General features: G+C 46.5%; 1 protein-coding gene across 1 annotated transcript; it reads right to left on the bottom strand.

Moving 5' to 3' along the window:
• Positions 1-12,028: 12,028 nt before the first annotated feature.
• LOC112615147 (putative transcription factor SPT20 homolog-like 2) lies at positions 12,029-15,704 on the bottom strand. The gene is made up of 4 exons (XM_025371832.1): positions 15,639-15,704; positions 14,982-15,527; positions 14,815-14,857; positions 12,029-14,673 (listed from the first exon to the last, which is right to left on the bottom strand). The coding sequence occupies exons 1-4, from the start codon at positions 15,702-15,704 to the stop codon at positions 12,029-12,031; spliced, it is 3,300 nt and encodes a 1,099-aa protein (XP_025227617.1).
• Positions 15,705-17,655: the final 1,951 nt, after the last annotated feature.

Below are 17,655 nucleotides of genomic sequence, written 5' to 3'. Positions count from 1 at the left end.
GTGAACTTTGCATTTTCTGATTTGATCAGGGAAGACAAGGACCATGCACTAAATGTTGAAAAATGACACATCCAATGGATGGAAAAGATATTTTAATCTGAGTGTAATTGGTTTGGGATTGAGCTGTCCTTTTCAAACTTGACTGTGTATACAAATCACCTGGGAACCTTATTAAAAAGCAGATCCCACTGGACGTGGTGGCGCACTCCCGTAATCCCAGGGCTTTGGGAGGCCAAGGCAGGAGGATCACTTGAGGCCAGGAGCTTGAGACCAGCCTGGGCAACATAGAGAGATCTAGTCTCCACAAAATAAATAAATAAATAAATAAATAAATAAATAAATAAATAAAATGCAGATCCTGATTCAGCAGGTTTGTGGTAGAGCCTGAGATTCACATTTTTTTCATTAAAAAATAGTGCTCTTTATTATAAATTACTGAAATGTTTCTTTTCTGAATATAAATATAAATATGTGCAAAGTTTAACTTGGATTAGGATTTTATTGAGTTCTTCAAGTATCTCCTAATAGCCTCGAGGGCCTGAGTAGGCGGGAGGAGAGAGGACTGGAGGTGGAATCTTTATAAAAGACACAGTGATTGAGGCAGATTGTAAACATTATTAAAAAAACAAGAAACGAACAAAAAATAGAGGAAAAAACCACCCCAACACATAACTGCCCTGTCCAGCCCAATACCTGACACAGAAAACTTTGTGTTTGTTTAGTTGCACCACTCCCCGCCCCCGCCCCCAACACACACACAAACTGTTCCAGGTAATTCCAACACTGCTACATTCCTATAATTTGTCACTGATCAGTGCTATGGCAGCAGTCAGTGTCTCTGATGACCTCCAGCCTCCCCCACCCAGGCAGGAGGGAGGGCTGTGCAGGGCTGGGGGCAGTGGGACCTAGTGGCTCTGCTCTGGCCACAAGGCGCCTGACTGGCCAATACTTACTGAGCTAACACTTCCAGTGCTCAGCTGGAAGGCATGGGTTTCCGTCCCCTCCCCACTTCCCTGACTGTGGGCTGGCTGGGTGCCCTCCGGTGAGTCCTTCAGCCTCTCCATGCATCCAGGCTGAGTGTGTGGCTTTTCTATGCTGGGTCCCTCCCCATAGGACAGGGAGCATTTAAGGTGAATGAGAGTCACATTTTTAACCGGCTCCCAGGTGATACCTCTGCTGCTGAGCTGCAGACATTTCAAGTAGCAGGAGATAAGATACAGTGTTTCTAAACGTCTTGTTCATGTATAATATCATTTGATCCTTACCTAAGCCCTGTGAAGTAGCCATTATTATATCTACCTCTTAGATGAAGAAGTTGTGAACTCTCAATCTTTAATTTAAAAGGTGAATGCTAATGTAGCTCCTCAGTGCATTTATACTATCAACGAATCTAGGGGTATTCTTTCAAGTACAGTGGGTATAAAGCATGGTTTGACCCCCAGGCTCTCCCCCTCCAATTCCTCCTTCGCATTCCTGCCTCATAAACTATGCTAAACCACAGCTCCAATCATAGCCTTTCTCCCCCAATGGTGGCTCCCCAATATTTCCCAAATTAACTTCATATTTCTCATTTGGCATTTAAGACTGAAACTGTAGATTTTACATTGAATTGTATGAAATTGCCATTTTAATGGGGCAAAAGTATCAAATATCAGCAATCTGATATGGTTCGACCTAATATTATCTACCTCATATTTACTTTGTTAAACTTCTCTATAGCCTTTCTTTTCCATATTGTTTTGTTTTTGTTTTTGTTTTTGTTTTGTTTTGTTTTTTGAGATACATTCTCACTCTGTCACCCAGGCTGGAGTGCAGTGGTGTGATCTGGGCTGACTGCAATCTTTGCCCCCGGGTTCAAGCAATTCTCCCACCTCAGCCTCCCCAAGTAGCTGGGACTACAGGTGCATGCCACCCTGCTCAGCTAATTTTTTAATTTTTTGGTAGAGACGGGATTTACCATGTTGGCCAGACTGGTCTTGAACTCCTGACCTCAAGTGATCTGCCTGACTTGGCCTCCCAAAGTGCTGGGATTACAGGTATGAGCCACTGCACCTGGCCCATATTGTAATTTTTAAGCTTCTTGGAATTTTAATACTTAACCTGCTAATGACCAGCCCCAACTTCTGGTGAAAAAAATCTCAGAAAAATAAAGAGAAAATGTTCCCTCTTCCCTGCAGCTTCAGAGAAGCAGACACTATTATGTGACACACAGCCAGTTTCATGTCATAAAATTCGAATGGGGAACATTCATGAAAGTATCTATCCCACTCTCCTTGCCAGTGTGGAGGCTTGGATGAAAGGCCATAATCCTAGTCTGATTTGTTACTATAAAATTGTCCTTGGAAGTGTTCTTCTAAAGAAATGTATCTCTTAAGTTACCTGGATATCAGAGTGTGTTGCTATGTCCTGTGAAATGGCACCTATAACACCTAAAAGTCTGCAACTCTGGTTGGATAGTCATCTTATTAAATAATGTGTTGCTCTGGTAATAATAATATGGACATTGTCAATTCTGTTTCCACAAGGTAACAAATATTTCTGTTAGAAGCCTTTGTTAAGTGGAAGAAGGGCTTTACAATTTCTTTTTCCCCCTTTAGGCACTGTCAATCCTGTGACTCTGTTGGCTTCCTTATTCTTTTTCTTTTTTCTTTCTTTCTTTTTTTTTTTTTTCCAACAGGGTCTCAGGGTCTCACTCTGTCACCCAGGCTGCAGTGCAGTGGTGCAATCATGGCTCACTGCAGCCTCCTTGGGCAAGCAATTCTCCCACCTCAGCCTCCCGAGTAGCTGGGACTACAGGCACACACCACCATACCTAGTTAATTTTTTTTTTTTTTTTTTTTTGAGAGAGAGAGACGGAGTTTCGTCATGTTGCCCAGGCTGGTCTCAAACTTCTGAGCTCAAGCAATCCGCCTATCTCAGCCTCCCAAAGTGATGAGATTACAGGTGTGAGCCACCATGCCCCACCTGGCTTCCTAATTCAAACAGTAGAATCTGTCTCGTTTAAATTACCAAGAAGATCCATGCTATGGAGCCAGCCTATCTTAGCCCTTTCCTTCACTTCTGCTCTGCACATACACCATGCTATAGATAGCGCCTCTTCTGCGCTGATCATCCTCCACTGTTCCTTTGCTCGTGTGATTCCTCTACTTAGAACACCTTCTTCCCGCCCCCATCTAAACCTATAAAAATCCAAGCCAAGGTCACCTGAAGGTCACCTCCTTTGTGAAGCCTTCCCCAATTCCACCCAGTAAGATTTATTTTAAATGATATTTGTCATAGTCTCCTTGATGTTAAATCATTTGTTTATTTCCCTTCTCTCTCTGAGTAGACTTTAATCCCACTGAAGACAGAGAATGTGCCCTACTCTTCCCCACAAGTACCTAGCAAAAGGCCTTGCATGTAAGCATGCTCTTAATACTTTAAAAAATGACACTGAAGGCCAGGCATGGTGGCTCACACCTGTAATCCCAGCACTTTGGGAGGCTGAGGCGGGCAGATCACATGAGGTCAGGAGTTCAAGACCAGCCTGGCCAACATGGCAAAACCCCGTCTCTACTAAAAATACAAAATATCAGCCAGGCATGGTGGTGGGCGCCTGTAATCCCAGCTACTCAGAAGGCTGAGGCAGGAGAATCGCTGGAACCCAGGAGGCGGAGGTTGCAGTGAGCTGAGATTGCACCACTGCACTCCAGCCTGGGTGAGAGAGCGGGACTCTGTGTCACAAAAAAAAAAAAAAAAAAAAAGACATTGAAGAAGTTTCCCTACAACCAGTATTAAGGGTCATCTTGATGTAATTGACCTCTAAAACCAAACCCTCTTCTTCTCCACCATACCCTGAAGATGATAGGGCCTGACTCATTGTCATCCTCTTCAACACTATGCCAGCAGTATGAATTCTTGATGATTTTAGTATCCACATAGATAATCCTTCCAGTAGCCTGGGCCTTCAGTTCCTTAACCTCCTCTCCTGCAAAGATCCTGTTAGACACCAACCACAGGCAATCATTCCCATGGTTTTACAGTAGAACTCATCATTATCAACAACCATAAGGGCCTCCATAATCTCAACTTCAAACCTCCCACTCTCCAAACACTGCCAAACAATCATTTCAAAATAACTGGCTTCTCAGGGAGTATGAAAAAGTTGCATAGCTCCAAATACCACTTGTTAAAAATCACCCCGTTCCCCTTCCCCTTCTTACTTCCGGTGGAAGCTTTTTTTTTTTTTTTTTTTTTTTTTTTTTGAGGTGGAGTCTCGCTCTGTCGCCCAGGCTGGAGTGCGGTGGCCGGATCTCAGCTCACTGCAAGCTCCGCCTCCCGGGTTCCCGCCATTCTCCTGCCTCAGCCTCCCGAGTAGCTGGGACCACAGGCGCCCGCCACTTCGCCCGGCTAGTTTTTTGTATTTTTTAGTAGAGACGGGGTTTCACCGTGTTAGCCAGGATGGTCTCGATCTCCTGACCTCGTGATCCGCCCGTCTCGGCCTCCCAAAGTGCGGTGGAAGCTTTAACATTTCTGTAGAACAGCCGCTTACAGCCCAAGAGTAATCCTGCTTAGAAGAAGGCAGGGCATTAGGGGATTTGTTTTGAAGCTCTATTTGCATAACACTTTACACAATTCTTAGAGAACATCACTTTTCCATATCAAAGAATGCGCTCCATAGCGGTGACAGGCGTAGAGAGCTAAAGTTTCTCAAGCCGCCTCCCGCTTCACACTGACTTTCTCAAGTCTTTTTTTTTTTCTTTTTTTTTGAGACGGAGTCTCGCTCTGTCGCCCAGGCTGGAGTGCAGTGGCCAGATCTCAGCTCACTGCAAGCTCCGCCTCCCGGGTTCCCGCCATTCTCCTGCCTCAGCCTCCCGAGTAGCTGGGACCACAGGCGCCGCCACCTCGCCCGGCTAATTTTTTGTGTTTTTAGTAGAGACGGGGTTTCGCCGTGTTAGCCAGGATGGTCTCGATCTCCTGACCTTGTGATCCGCCCGTCTCGGCCTCCCAAAGTGCTGGGATTACAGGCTTGAGCCACCGCGCCCGGCGACTTTCTCAAGTCTTAACGATAAACTCATTAGAGTTTATCAGACTCACCCACAACAGTCCTTCCAAAACCTGTCTCACCAGCCATAGGCCTCATCGCTTTTCCTTCTGCTCTTTCCCATTGGAAATTGGGAGGGCAAAGCCAGACATTTTAAATAGGCAAGGATGGGAGGCTGGGAAGCACTGTGTGTGTGTGTGTGCGCGTGCGTGTGTTCGCGCGTGCGTGTGTGCGTGCTTGTGTGTGCGTACTTGTGTGCGTGTGTGCGTGTGCGCACGCGCCTGTGTGTGCTTGTGTATGTGCGTGCGTGTGCGTGTGCGTGTGTGTGGCGCTCACGCATAGGACTTTTCCTGTTGTCCCAGAGTTGCCAAAGGCGGAAACAAAAAGCATCAGGAGCTCCCACATCCTAACGAGAGGCTGCAACGAGCCAGCAGACACGTTCTCAGAGAGTACTAAGAGATGGCAGAACTGGCCCTATTTGGACTCTGACCGTTCCCTTCAGCCACCCTTCTGCAGCCTCTGTAGCTACAGGAGGATGGGGAGGGGAGGGAGAGAAGTTGAGTGCTCCTAGGGAAGGGCTTTTCTTTTCTTGGGACAGAGTAGGAAGGGATGGGGAAGGGAGTGCTGGGACTCCCCTGCTCTCCCAAGCCAAGAGTTGTATGTAGAAGGAAGACCTCTAAGAGGGTCGCTCCGGAAGAGTGGGAGGTCTGCATGAAGGCAAAGTTGGCATCCAATTTTACTGCCTGGGCTCTTGTGGAGCTGCACAGAACCGCAGGCCCACACTGGACCACCCTGGAGCCTTGGGAACTGTGGGCGAGCTTGACAAATATTCTTTGAGGGACGTGTTGTGTGTGAACCTGGAGTCTGGTGCCCCCTTGTGGTCTAGAGATATCTGAACGTGACCGGTTCAAAAGGTACTGAGGGGGCGGTGTGCCTGGAAAGCAAATGGGAGCATCACTCCCACCTTGATCCCGTGAGCCTACAGCTTCTGAATTTGGAAAGGCTCCACAGGAAGGAGTACAGGGCTTACTTAGAAAGCCGCTCTTCAAGAGGCCTCAGAGGAGTCCGAATCCAAGTGAAGTTCAACACCGTCGCCTCAGAAAAATGGACCAGCCCCGTGCTCAGAGACCCTTCACCTCACTCGGCAAATCAGGGCTTCACACCTGGAAAAGGACCATTTTCACAGGAAGATTTCTCTCTCCCTTCTCTCGTCCTCCCCCACCCCCCAGGGAATACGATGTTGAAATTGTAATTGGGACTGTCAGCTTTACCAACCAAGAGAGCCCAGCAAGTCATGAGGTCCACCCAAGGTGTCATTAAAGGATGGGAAAAGGGACTTGGTGATGCATGGTTGAAAGCAGTGATTGGGAAAAATAAAATGGTTTCACCTGTATAGTCCACCGCTGAGTTAAGACTCATCAATGCATCAGTTATACGTACCCAGGCACAAGGCATAGACTTTGGAAGCAGACAGAAAGGGAGCTGAAAAATTGTGCCACTTAATAGCTTTATTGCCTCAGGCAAGGCCTATCTGAGCCCGTTTCTTCACTTGCAAGTAAGGATAATCATACTAATGGACATTATGACTAGGTTATTAAAAGGATTAGAGGCAGCATATATAAATGAATAGAAGCTACTACTTATTGATGGATGTGTTGACACATAGAGGGGCTGTTCCCAGTTTCCCAAGACAAAAGACAAATAAAAAGAACTAGTAAAGTAGAAAGAAAAAATAAGAAGTGAGGAATGCTGAAGTGCTAACCATAAATGTAAACGCAGTGATTTGAGCTACAAATTTGGTTTTGAGTTTCCTGGCAGCTGAGGCACAAAGAGAAACCTCAAAACTTGCACAACTACAGTTATCAGAAAGGAGGAAGGATGCCTTCTCAGGAGAGACAAAGCTTTTCCTGGCTCCAAATTTCAAAAGCAACATCTCTGAAGTTTTTCTGCATTGGCTTGTAAATTACCTGAAACCTTGACTAATCTTTACCAAGTGGTTTCTAAAGCTTTAGAACTAGTGATGTAGTAATTGGGACTGGGACAAATTATTGAAGGTGAATGACCTAGATCTCTATACTCTGGATCACAATGGTATTCTGCGGCAATTACTCTCCTATAATTCTTTAAATTCTCTCAGTTGAGCTTTCCTTGCTACATTCATTGTGAGATTCTCACCCCTTAAACTCACCCCTTCTACCTCAAAGAAATGTTTTTATTTCCAACTCATGCAGAAGCTTCAGACTGAGGACAGATTTAAATAAAAGTATAGATATATTTTTAGATGAAATAGCTACATTCAAAAGGCTCTTCTCTTTCCCAGGTGTAATTTCGGCCTACGAAAGTCACACTGCTCTCCCTTCAAAGGCTACAGTCCCCTTTCCGGGGCATTAGCACATGAAGTAAACAGCCTTTGCAAAACAGTGCTACAGGTGAACTTTCCCACCCCAAATGCAGGGGCACCTCCACTAATCTGCATATGCTAACGTGGGTTTCCAGGGAAGCTGCCAAAAATAAGCTACTGTCCTCCCTCACCTTTACTTTAATCCCCACATAGGTTTTGCTTTTACCATATGGTAATTATTTCCAAATCACAAGTGCAAACACTCACTCTGATTGGAAAATTAGCAGATTTCAAACTCAGGTAATTTGTCCCTAATGAGGAACTTGTTGAACTGAATTTAACAATTAACTCACACACCCTTTGCTGCCTGCAGCTATGGGAGTAAAGCAGGGAAGACGGAAGGGCAAGTCGAAGGCTGGGGCCTGGACTTCGAGTACAAGATAAAGGTTGGGATGGGGGGAAGGTGTGTTAATGGGGCTGTAGGAATATCAGGAACTTGACTATTCAAATGGACATAATATCTATGAATTCATATATAAGTGAATTTCAAACATATGCCGAAGTAGAATAGTATAATGAGTCTCCATATACCCATCAACCAGCTCCCACAAATATCAACTCATGGCTGATCAGGTTTCACTTCTGCAGGAGGAGCTAGAGACCCAGAAGATGCACAGGAAGGAGGTGCAAAAGGAAGAATAAAAGTGCGGTGCCGGCCGGGCGCGGTGGCTCACGCCTGTAATCCCAGCACTTTGGGAGGCCTAGGCGGGTGGATCACCTGAGGTCAGGAGTTCGAGACCAGCCTGGCCAACATGGTGAAACCCTGTCTCTACTAAAAATACAAAAATTAGCTGGGCGTGGTGGTGGACACCTGTAATCCCAGCTACTCGGGAGACTGAGGCAGGAGAATCACTTGAACCCGGGAGGAGGAGGCTGCAGTGAGCTGAGATCACGCCACTGCTCGCCAGCCTGAGCGACAGAGCAAGACTTCATCTCAAAAAAAAAAAGTGCAGCACCTCTCCTCTCTCCCACTCCCTTAGGTTCCAAGCACTTTAGGGTAGATACGGGTTGGTGAGTTGACTGCTGGGAAAATGAGTGTCCTCCTGGTAGGTATTTTGCATATGGCTGTGCACAGCCTGGCAAAAGGCTGACCTTTTCCACTCTCCTTGCTCCATGGCTGGGGCCACTTGATCTTTAGCTGCAGACCCTGGCCCAGGTGACTATAGGCCATGAGGATTTCAAGAAGCTCCAGCCCACTACATGCATCAGCATCATAAATCTCACTCCGCCTGTGTGCCCCAAACCCAGGTCATGCCTGATGCTCTGTCCCCATAATCTGCTTTGCTCCTGTCCCTCTAGAACTGCGCTGACCCACACAATAGCCACTATCCATACATGACTATTAAGCACTTGAAATGTGACTAGCGAGACTGAGGAACTAATTTTAAATTTTATGTACTTTTAATTAATTTAAATTTTAAAACTGGTACTTGATTCAATTATGGGAAAACTTCCAAGTATGTTTGGAAAGTGAATCTACATTTTCAACTGTAAGGTTTACAAAATCTAAATACAGATCAAATATTTGATGAAAATTTGATATATGAATTGAGAGTCTCTGGAGTTGGAAGCCTTATGTAAAATGTCTCATTGAGAATTTTAAAATATTGATAAGATAGGAATGATATTTGGGATATATTTGGTTAAATAGAAATTATTATTCAAAGTAATGTCTCATTTCTTTTTACTTTAAAAAATGTAACTACTAGAAAATTTAAAATTATATAGGGGTCTCATATTATGCTTCTATTGGATAGCACTGCTCTAGGGCTAGGGTCCTCTCTTCACGTGCAATTATCCTCAAGGAATATAATCCTGTTCCCAAATTCCCACCCTGTGACAAAGGCTCAATTCCGCCTGACATGTCCCGTTGTGCTGGGCCTACCTGGATTTTCCTGGATGCTCATCTGCAGGCCTACCTTCTCTGCAAACTGTCAGAACATTCTAGGGACAACTGCTTTCACACAACCACTTCACCGTCAACGTTCTGCTGTTAAGCCCTGAAGATGCAACCTACAGAGAACTAATTTTGAACTTGTCCTGGGATAGTATCTAGGTTCTCATGATACTAAAATAAATAAAAAGTTTACTCACAAAATGTAGCCAGCTAATGTCTTCAGAAGGTACCCTGTATCAAAGTACCAAGTAGGTGGGGATAATTAGAAGGAAATCAACAAAGTTTGCCAAACAGTCATCTGAAACAAAGCTGAATTTATTTGCCTGACTGGGAAGAAAGAGCCACATCATTCAAGCACAAGTTTGGCTGGTAGCTCCATGTAGTACTTGAAAGGACCAGATAGACAACAAAGGAAGGAAGTAGACCAAATCTGATGATATTCTGAGTTCAGGTCTCTAGTTGGCACCCAAAGCTAAGGAGAAACTCTTCTTTGCAACCAGCTGTTGCACTGGTTTGCTTCTTAAAAGTGCAGGCACCATTCCCAGTTATGTTAAGGCTGCTCTGATGGACTTGGTGTCACTTGGGAAATTCGATGTGTTTGCTTGAAGTTGGTCAAATCTTTAACAGCATCGGTAGCGCATTAGTAAAAGGGTTCACCAAGTAAGATTCACTGGATACCTGTCTCTTTACTGACGTCTTTTGGAACCGCCAGATCAAATTTCCTTCTATTTCATTAAGGCAAAAAACAGAGAAATATAGATGTGTACCTAGAAAAACAAGTATTACACAGGGTGCCCTTCAAGGTTGTAAAAGAGCAAAATATGAGGTGCTAGAACAGATGCTTGTACATGAAAGTTGACAGCAGCTCTATGCACAGCGCCCAAAAGGTAGAAACAACCCAAGTGTCCATCATCAGATGAATTAATAAACAAAAATGTGCTATATACAAACAATGGAATGTTATTGAACCACAGAAAGGAATAAAGTAGCAATACATTTTACAACATGGAAGAACTTCAAAAAACATTATGCTGAGTGAAAGAGGCCAGACACAAAAGACCACATACTGTATGACTACATTTACAGGAAATATTTAGGTAAATCCATAGAAACAGAAAGCAAATTGGTGGTTGCCAGAGGCTGGGGGTGTGAAGATGACAAGCTAGTGCTTCATGGATACAAAGACTTCTTGGTGGGTGATGAAAATGTTTTGGAAACAGAAGGGGTAGTTGTACAACATCATGAATATACTAAATGCCACTTTACAACTGTACTTTACAATGGTTGGTTGTTCTGTGATTACCCCTTAGTTGTTAAAAAGGAAAAAGAAATGGAAAACAAAAGCGCACAAAAGTTCATGTTTCTTTGAGTCTCACTGCAATGAGGGAAAAAATGAGGGAACAGAAACGGCTGAACAACTGATGATGACGCATCAACAAAGAGAAAAAGACAAAGACAAAGATGGGGGTTCTACTTAAGAAACAAGGCTACAAATATTTGAAAAGCAAACCAATAAAATGGATTTTCAAATGTTTCACTATTAACTTCTTGCAAACAAACTACAAAAAATGTAAATGATCTTATAAAGAGAGAGCACACAAAACATCCAAGAAGAGCCTTTTCAAGGCCAGCAAGAGAGCCTCGCTCTGTGGAGCACTAGGTGCAGACAGGGCCTTTGAAAGGGCAGGGGACTGTCACACAAGCAAATCTGCCACTAATTCTATTCCATAGCTTTGGAAGTCTCCCATGTACTCAACTGCAGTGTAACAAGCATCACTGTACTGTACTTTCATTTTATTTTTCAAAATGAATGTGTAATAATTCCATTCCATATATTGTGCATAAACCTATTAATCTAAGTACAATTACACTCTTTCAGAACTCTTCTGAAAGAGGTTTCTCAGAGTTCATAGGTCACTTTCATATATCTTATGTACAGTGAGACCATTTTTAAAAAGCAATGACCTTCATGTGACATGAGACAGCAGGGATAGATCGTGAGGACATTATGCCAAGTGAGATAAGCCACTCACCAAGGGACAAATGCCATATGATTCCACTTCCATGAAGTGGCCAGGGTGGTGAACTCATAGAGAAAGAAAGCAGAACAGTGGCTGCCAGGGACTGGGCAAGGGAGAATGGGGAACTGGTATTCAATGGGCATGAGTTTCAGTGTTGTAAGATGGTCTGGAAACCTGCGGCACAACTGTGGGGGTGGACTTAATACTATTGAACCGCGCACTTAAAATAGTTAAGGTGGTCCATTTTAGATTATATGTTTTTACCACCATTTAAAAAAATTTAAATTGCACTCTTCTTGTTAAAATATTAACTTAAAATTAAAATCTTGTTAAAATATTAACATTGTTGGTATTGCCATCTTATGGCTTTAGAGAAATTATACACTTCACAAGTTTAAACTCAAACTGGTTGGGATTTGGACACTTTAAAATACTATATTAAAACTAATTATATCAACAGCAACGACAACAAAAGGAGTAACTTAAGCAAAACAATGCTCCTTTAGGAGATCACTTCCCTGTTTCTAAATAAAAATTAGTGGATTGTGCTTCTGTGTAAAATGTGTATTTTAAAATGTAAAATACCAAAACATGAGGAAAAAAAACACAAAACTCAAGTAAAAACTGGGAATTCATTTGGGTCAGTACTCCTGTGCTTTTAAAAGAGAGACAAACAACCACAAGCCTCAGGGCGCTGGAGGGGTTGGCTTGCCTCCCTTTGTCTGCACTACCGACTGGCTCGCTGCTTGCCCACCTGGACGTGGCTGCACTATCTGAACAGCGCCTGTTGCCAAAAACACTGGCTGCTGCAGGACTCTCAACTGCTGCGTCTGGAGCTGGATATGCTGCGGCTGTGGCTGCTGTGACTGTGGCTGCTCCTGCTGTGGCTGTGGCTGCTGCTGCAGTTGCAGCTTCGGCGGCTGTGGCAGCTGCGGCTGTGACCGCGGTTGCAGCTTCAGCCGCAGCTGTGGCTGCTGCTGCTGCCTCAAGACAGAGGGGAGCTGGATACCCTGCTGAGGAACCTGGGCAGAGCCAAGTAGACCCAACCCAGTGTGGGGCTGCAGACCACTACCTGCTCCAGTGGGGTTCACCTTAAGAAGCTGCTGAGCAGGGAAGGCCTGCCCTTGAGTGCTCATACCTTGTGCGGAACCCTGTGGCCCTGGCTGAGGACGGTGAGCAGCTGTGGGCTGCTGGAGCTGCTGCAGGGAAACCAGCTGATGGAACTGCTGCTGCGTGCTGCTCAAAACCATGGAGCCCTGTGGAACCTGGAGGACAGTCATGGGCCTGAGACCTTCAGGAGTATTTAGGAAAAACTGAAGGGGTGCTTGAGAAGATGCCTGTGCTGCACTGGGCTTTGCATCTGGTAGTGGACCTCCTGAGGACTGAAGGCCACTGCCACTGATTCCTGCAGGAGCCGGGCCACCCGAGCCAGGGGCCTGCACAGGCTTGAAACTGCTACCCAAAGCCTGGGCTGCCCGGACTGGGCCCTCCATGTTGATGGCCTTTAGGCCAGTGGAGCCTGTCCTGACCTGAATGGCTGGGGCTATTTTTATGAGTCTGGTGGGGGGCTGGGCAGCTGGATAGGGCCTGCTAACTTGAATGAAATGCACAGAGGGCTTCTGAGAATGACTTGGTGCTGCAGAAGCAGCAGCTACAGCAGGAGCAGGAGCAGGAGCAGGAGCAGTGGCAGGAGCAGGAGCAGGAGCAGGACCAGGACCAGGAGCAGGAGCAGCAGCAGCAGCAGCAGCGGGAGACGCGGCAGAAGCCGCAGGAGCGGCAGCAGCAGCAGGAAAAGGACGCTTAAGAGAGCTGCCTGCCTGTTGTGGGGGGAAACTGGTACCTGAGGAATTCTTTCCTGAGCTTGAGGGAAGTTGGTTTCGGGGAGGTGGATGTTTCTCTCCCTTCCCCAATACTGAAGACTGGACCCACACAGGCTTAGGCTGTTCTGGTGTTTTCCATGAGGACAGCTGACTGACACTGGCTGGGCCACTGGAGCTGTGTGACATCTTGCCTGAACCTTTGACTCTGCTCTGCACCGATTCCTGGGCCTGACTCACTGCCCTCCCAGCATCAGTCTCTGACCCAGGCCTGAGACCAGCTGCATGGTCATCTGGGAAGGGCTGCCAGGGAGACTTCTGGCTCTTCTGCCTGGCTTTTTTACGGGGCCGTATTTTACCACAGAGAAGTGGATCATTAAACGACTGCATGATGCTTGGCTCGGTGTCCCAGGCCTGAGAGCCAGCTTCCCATCCAAATCCGAAAGGGTCTTCTACCTCCTGGGCTGGCCAGACTGGGAGCTGTGGCTCAGCAGCTGTGACGGGCTGACACCCTTTAGCAAGTTTCTCCACATCCACTTCCGAAGGCACGGCCAAATCCCAGGATCTGCGTTTCCACATGTCTACACAACGTCCTGCTTTAGCAATGTCCAGCTCATAAGGCTGACCTGCTTTTCTTTCTTCTTTTTGGCCAGAAGTCGACACTCTCATCTCAGGAGGAGGTGGATAGTCAGACCGCTCCTGCTGTGACCTTACAGAGGGCCACGAATACCTCTGGAGGCACCGTTTCATCGGGTGGGTATTCATCTTTTGCTTGTTGTACAGCAGCCTGTTTGCAGTGCAGGCGACTGCTACAGAAGGATCGAGACACAGTGGTTCAGCTGTCGCTAAGATCAGTTGGCTCTCAAGCTGCAGCTTGTCTTCCTGGCTCCATTTCTGGACATCTCTTGTCATCATCTTCACATCATGGGCTAAAGTCTGCATTGTTGGACGTAGGAGAATATGCCTGCTTTGGTAACCAGGAGGTTGCATATTACTGGACTGCCTGTAGTCACGAACTTCTACTATGACACACCCACTATGAAAAATGTTAACCGAAGCTTTATCAAGGACATCGGCCAAAGCAGGGGGTAATTCTTCTGCATCCAAGTAGTCGAGCAATGCCCTTTCATCATAAGGGAGTCGAATGGTCTCTGCAAAGGACCCATCTTTTTTCTGGAGCATCACAGAATACCCCTGATTGCCTGGGTATAGATTGACCAGTAAACATGGCAAGGACTCTCTCCTAACAAGCTTTTCTAACAAGTTTACATTGCTTCTCAATTCCTGAGGATCCTCAGGCTCTTTTCCACATTCTTCTACATAAATGTCATAAAGTTTTTCCTGCAGAGTTTTTCCCGCCCTAGGTGAGTATCTCCTTCTAGGAGGTCTCTGTTGGGCAATTTCAATGATATTCTCTGCGCGATCCAGAGCCTGTTCTAAATCTCGATCCATTGTAACAGAAAACAGGGCCCCTAACAGGAGAGAAAACGCATGTGCGTGGGTGAAGTGGGGTGGATGTCACGGCTGTCATATTAATGTACAGGCCCGCAAGACGCCACAAGTCCACACTGAGTTCAACATGGGCATCTGCCCAGAAACCCGCCCCCAGGGAAGGGCTACCCAATCTGTTTGAGGGTTTCTGAAAACATCGGTACCTGAGGGGTCGTCGACCTGGCACTGGCTTCGCGTCTCTGCGGGCTGGAATGGGAGAGGGAGGGCCGGGGTCAGCTCCTGGGCACTGTCTGGGCACCTGCCCAGAAACCCGCCCCCAGGGAAGCACTACCCAATCAATCTGTTTGAGGGTTTCTGAAAACATCGGTACCTGAGGGTTCATCGTCGTGACCGGGGGCTTCACGTCTCTGCGGGCTGGAACGGAAGTGAGCAGGAGGGCCGGGGTCAGCTCCTGGGCGCGTCTGGGCACCTGCCCAGAAACCCGCCCCCAGGGAAGCACTACCCAATCAATCTGTTTGAGGGTTTCTGAAAACATCGGTACCTGAGGGTTCATCGTCGTGACCGGGGGCTTCACGTCTCTGCGGGCTGGAACGGAAGTGAGCAGGAGGGCCGGGGTCAGCTCCTGGGCGCGTCTGGGCACCTGCCCAGAAACCCGCCCCCAGGGAAGCACTACCCAATCTGTTTGAGGGTTTCTGAAAACATCAGTACCTGAGGGGTCGTCGTCGTGGCCGGGCTTCGCGTCTCCGTGGGCTGGAATGGAAGTGAGCGGGAGGGCCGGGGTCAGCTCCTGGGCGCGTCTGGGCACCTGCCCAGAAACCCGCCCCCCGGGAAGCCCTACCCAATCTGTTTGAGGGTTTCTGAAAACATGGATACCTGAGGGGTCGGTGTTGTGGCTTGGGCTTCGCGTCTCTGAGTGCTGCACCGGAAGTGAACGTCAGGGCCAGGGTCAACTCCTGGCCCCGTCTACGCGCATGCGCACTTGCAGCACACCTCAGATTCCAGATGCCTCCTGCTTCTCTGGCCTCACGGGTGCGAGGCTCACTCGCTGCACTTCCGGGTCTGCTGCCAGCACTTGCACTTGACCACTTGCCATTTCGCCTTGAAAGCGTACATGCAAAAGCACAAGCCACCAACGACGGTATAGACATATCTTTCGTACATCTTTCATAGACGTCAGTTTCCACAGGAATGACACTGTCGGGAAATCATGGGAAGTTGTCACTGGTCTTGGTGGAAACTTCAACAATTGTTGGCATTTTTGGAATCTCTTGCCATCAATGGCAGCGCTGCTGCCGGTATCCGTCAGCCACTGGGCTGCGGAATGAGCCCGAAGTGGCAATGCTTGCATGCCCGGAGGACCCACAGGTTGTGGCAAGCGTCAGGATTCTTCGTGTCGTCGTCCAGTGAGCTCCCGCCTGGGGGTGTTCATGTAGATGCACCAGTACATGACGTTCATTTACATAATGACTCACCTTTTATTTCTCCATGTGTTGAGTTAGGGCACTTACAGATTAAAAAATTACGTGGTGGGTCATTACATTGTCTATGGATTGCAGTTCAGGATGGTAGAGAGACATGAAACCATTCATTTCTACAAGGTGATTTGCACCTGATAAGGATGAGAACAATTGTTCCAGGTGATGGCAATACATTTTCAATGATGAGACTAAACTGTAGACCTTAGCTGAGATCCTAATGATGGATTTGCAGTGTTATCGTTCAATCTTAGGTAACCTATGGGACATTGTTTTCCATTAACTTTGTTGCCTTGAAACCTCCCAGTTTGTTTGTTTGTGTTTGTTTTATTGGACAAGATCAATAATGCTTTTTTGGGGAGAACTACTCCATAGCCTGTTTTTCTGATCCATGAGTGTGATCTAAATTCTGCCCCTCCCCCAGCTGATATCCCAGGGTGCATCTCACTTATTAGAGAGGTACGTCTGCCCGCCCTGCCATGGGATGGACTCGATCTTCAGCTGGTGAATTGCCCGTGTCTTCACTTGGGTTTCCCCAAAAGCATTCCCGGAGGAGAGGATTTGAGTGGGAGTAGTTTCTTTGGGTGCTAATCCTTAGAAGCATTGGTGACAGAAAGGGGAGCTGAGTCAGGGATGGGGAAACAATGGAAGACGTATTCCTGAGCACAAGCAGCTCCAGAAAACTGGTCCATGCTGAGGACCTTGGAAGACAGTACAGAAGAAGCCTCAGATTGTTCTGCCCTAGAGGCAAGGAAGCTGGGGTATTTATTCATCCACTTCTTTCTCATTGACTTAGGACAGTGCTGGGAATGTTATTTCCTGATACTTCTGGTTGCCACATACAGGGGCCACCCATGCTGATGTGGCTTGAGGATGCTCTCAGACAGAGTTACAGGTGATTGCAGTAAGACTTTGTGTGTACAGAATGATGAGTGCCTAGGGGAGATGGACATGGTACTGGCAGCATTTGCTGCATTTAGGACTGAAGATAAGTGAGACAAGTCAGCCATTCATTCTTAATGATGTAGATAATGTGCTATGTAATATATCTGGGCATATGGAGAAGTGAAATTGTATTCCATCCTAGTGAAATGGGCAATTTCATATAAGGTTTTTTCAGGTATTAAAGCTAACAAGACTAAAAATGGAAGATGTGACTCACTCTTGACTTCCCAGAGAGAAGATGCCAAGGCTGCCTAGGCCACAGGTGCACTGGAAGAGGCTGTGAACCTGTGTGTGTGTGTGAGTGTGTGTGTGTGTGTGGGCCTGACACTGCCTATCATGGGTTGGCTATCCCCTTTACGTGAGCTGCCTAATTGCCTTGTTTTTACACAATATGATGTTTTTAGAAAAAAATTACTCTGTGTACACACCATCCTTTGAGCCTTCCAAGCACGTTAATGAGCACTCTGGTTCATTAAAAGATCTCCAACTACAGCCCTCCCCTGTAGCAGCTCAGCAGAGATTCACATGCTAAGAATGTCCTGGCCGGACTAACCTTTGCTACAGGAATAAGAGAATTCAATTAATTGCAAGATAATTTACATAATTTTCAATTCGTAAATTTCT

This window comes from Theropithecus gelada, chromosome X, assembly GCF_003255815.1.
Source record: "Theropithecus gelada isolate Dixy chromosome X, Tgel_1.0, whole genome shotgun sequence".
In the NCBI taxonomy this organism is placed as follows: domain Eukaryota; kingdom Metazoa; phylum Chordata; class Mammalia; order Primates; family Cercopithecidae; genus Theropithecus; species Theropithecus gelada.
The sequence above is the reverse complement of the archived record's forward strand: the minus strand, read 5'-3'. Positions and strand labels throughout refer to the sequence as shown.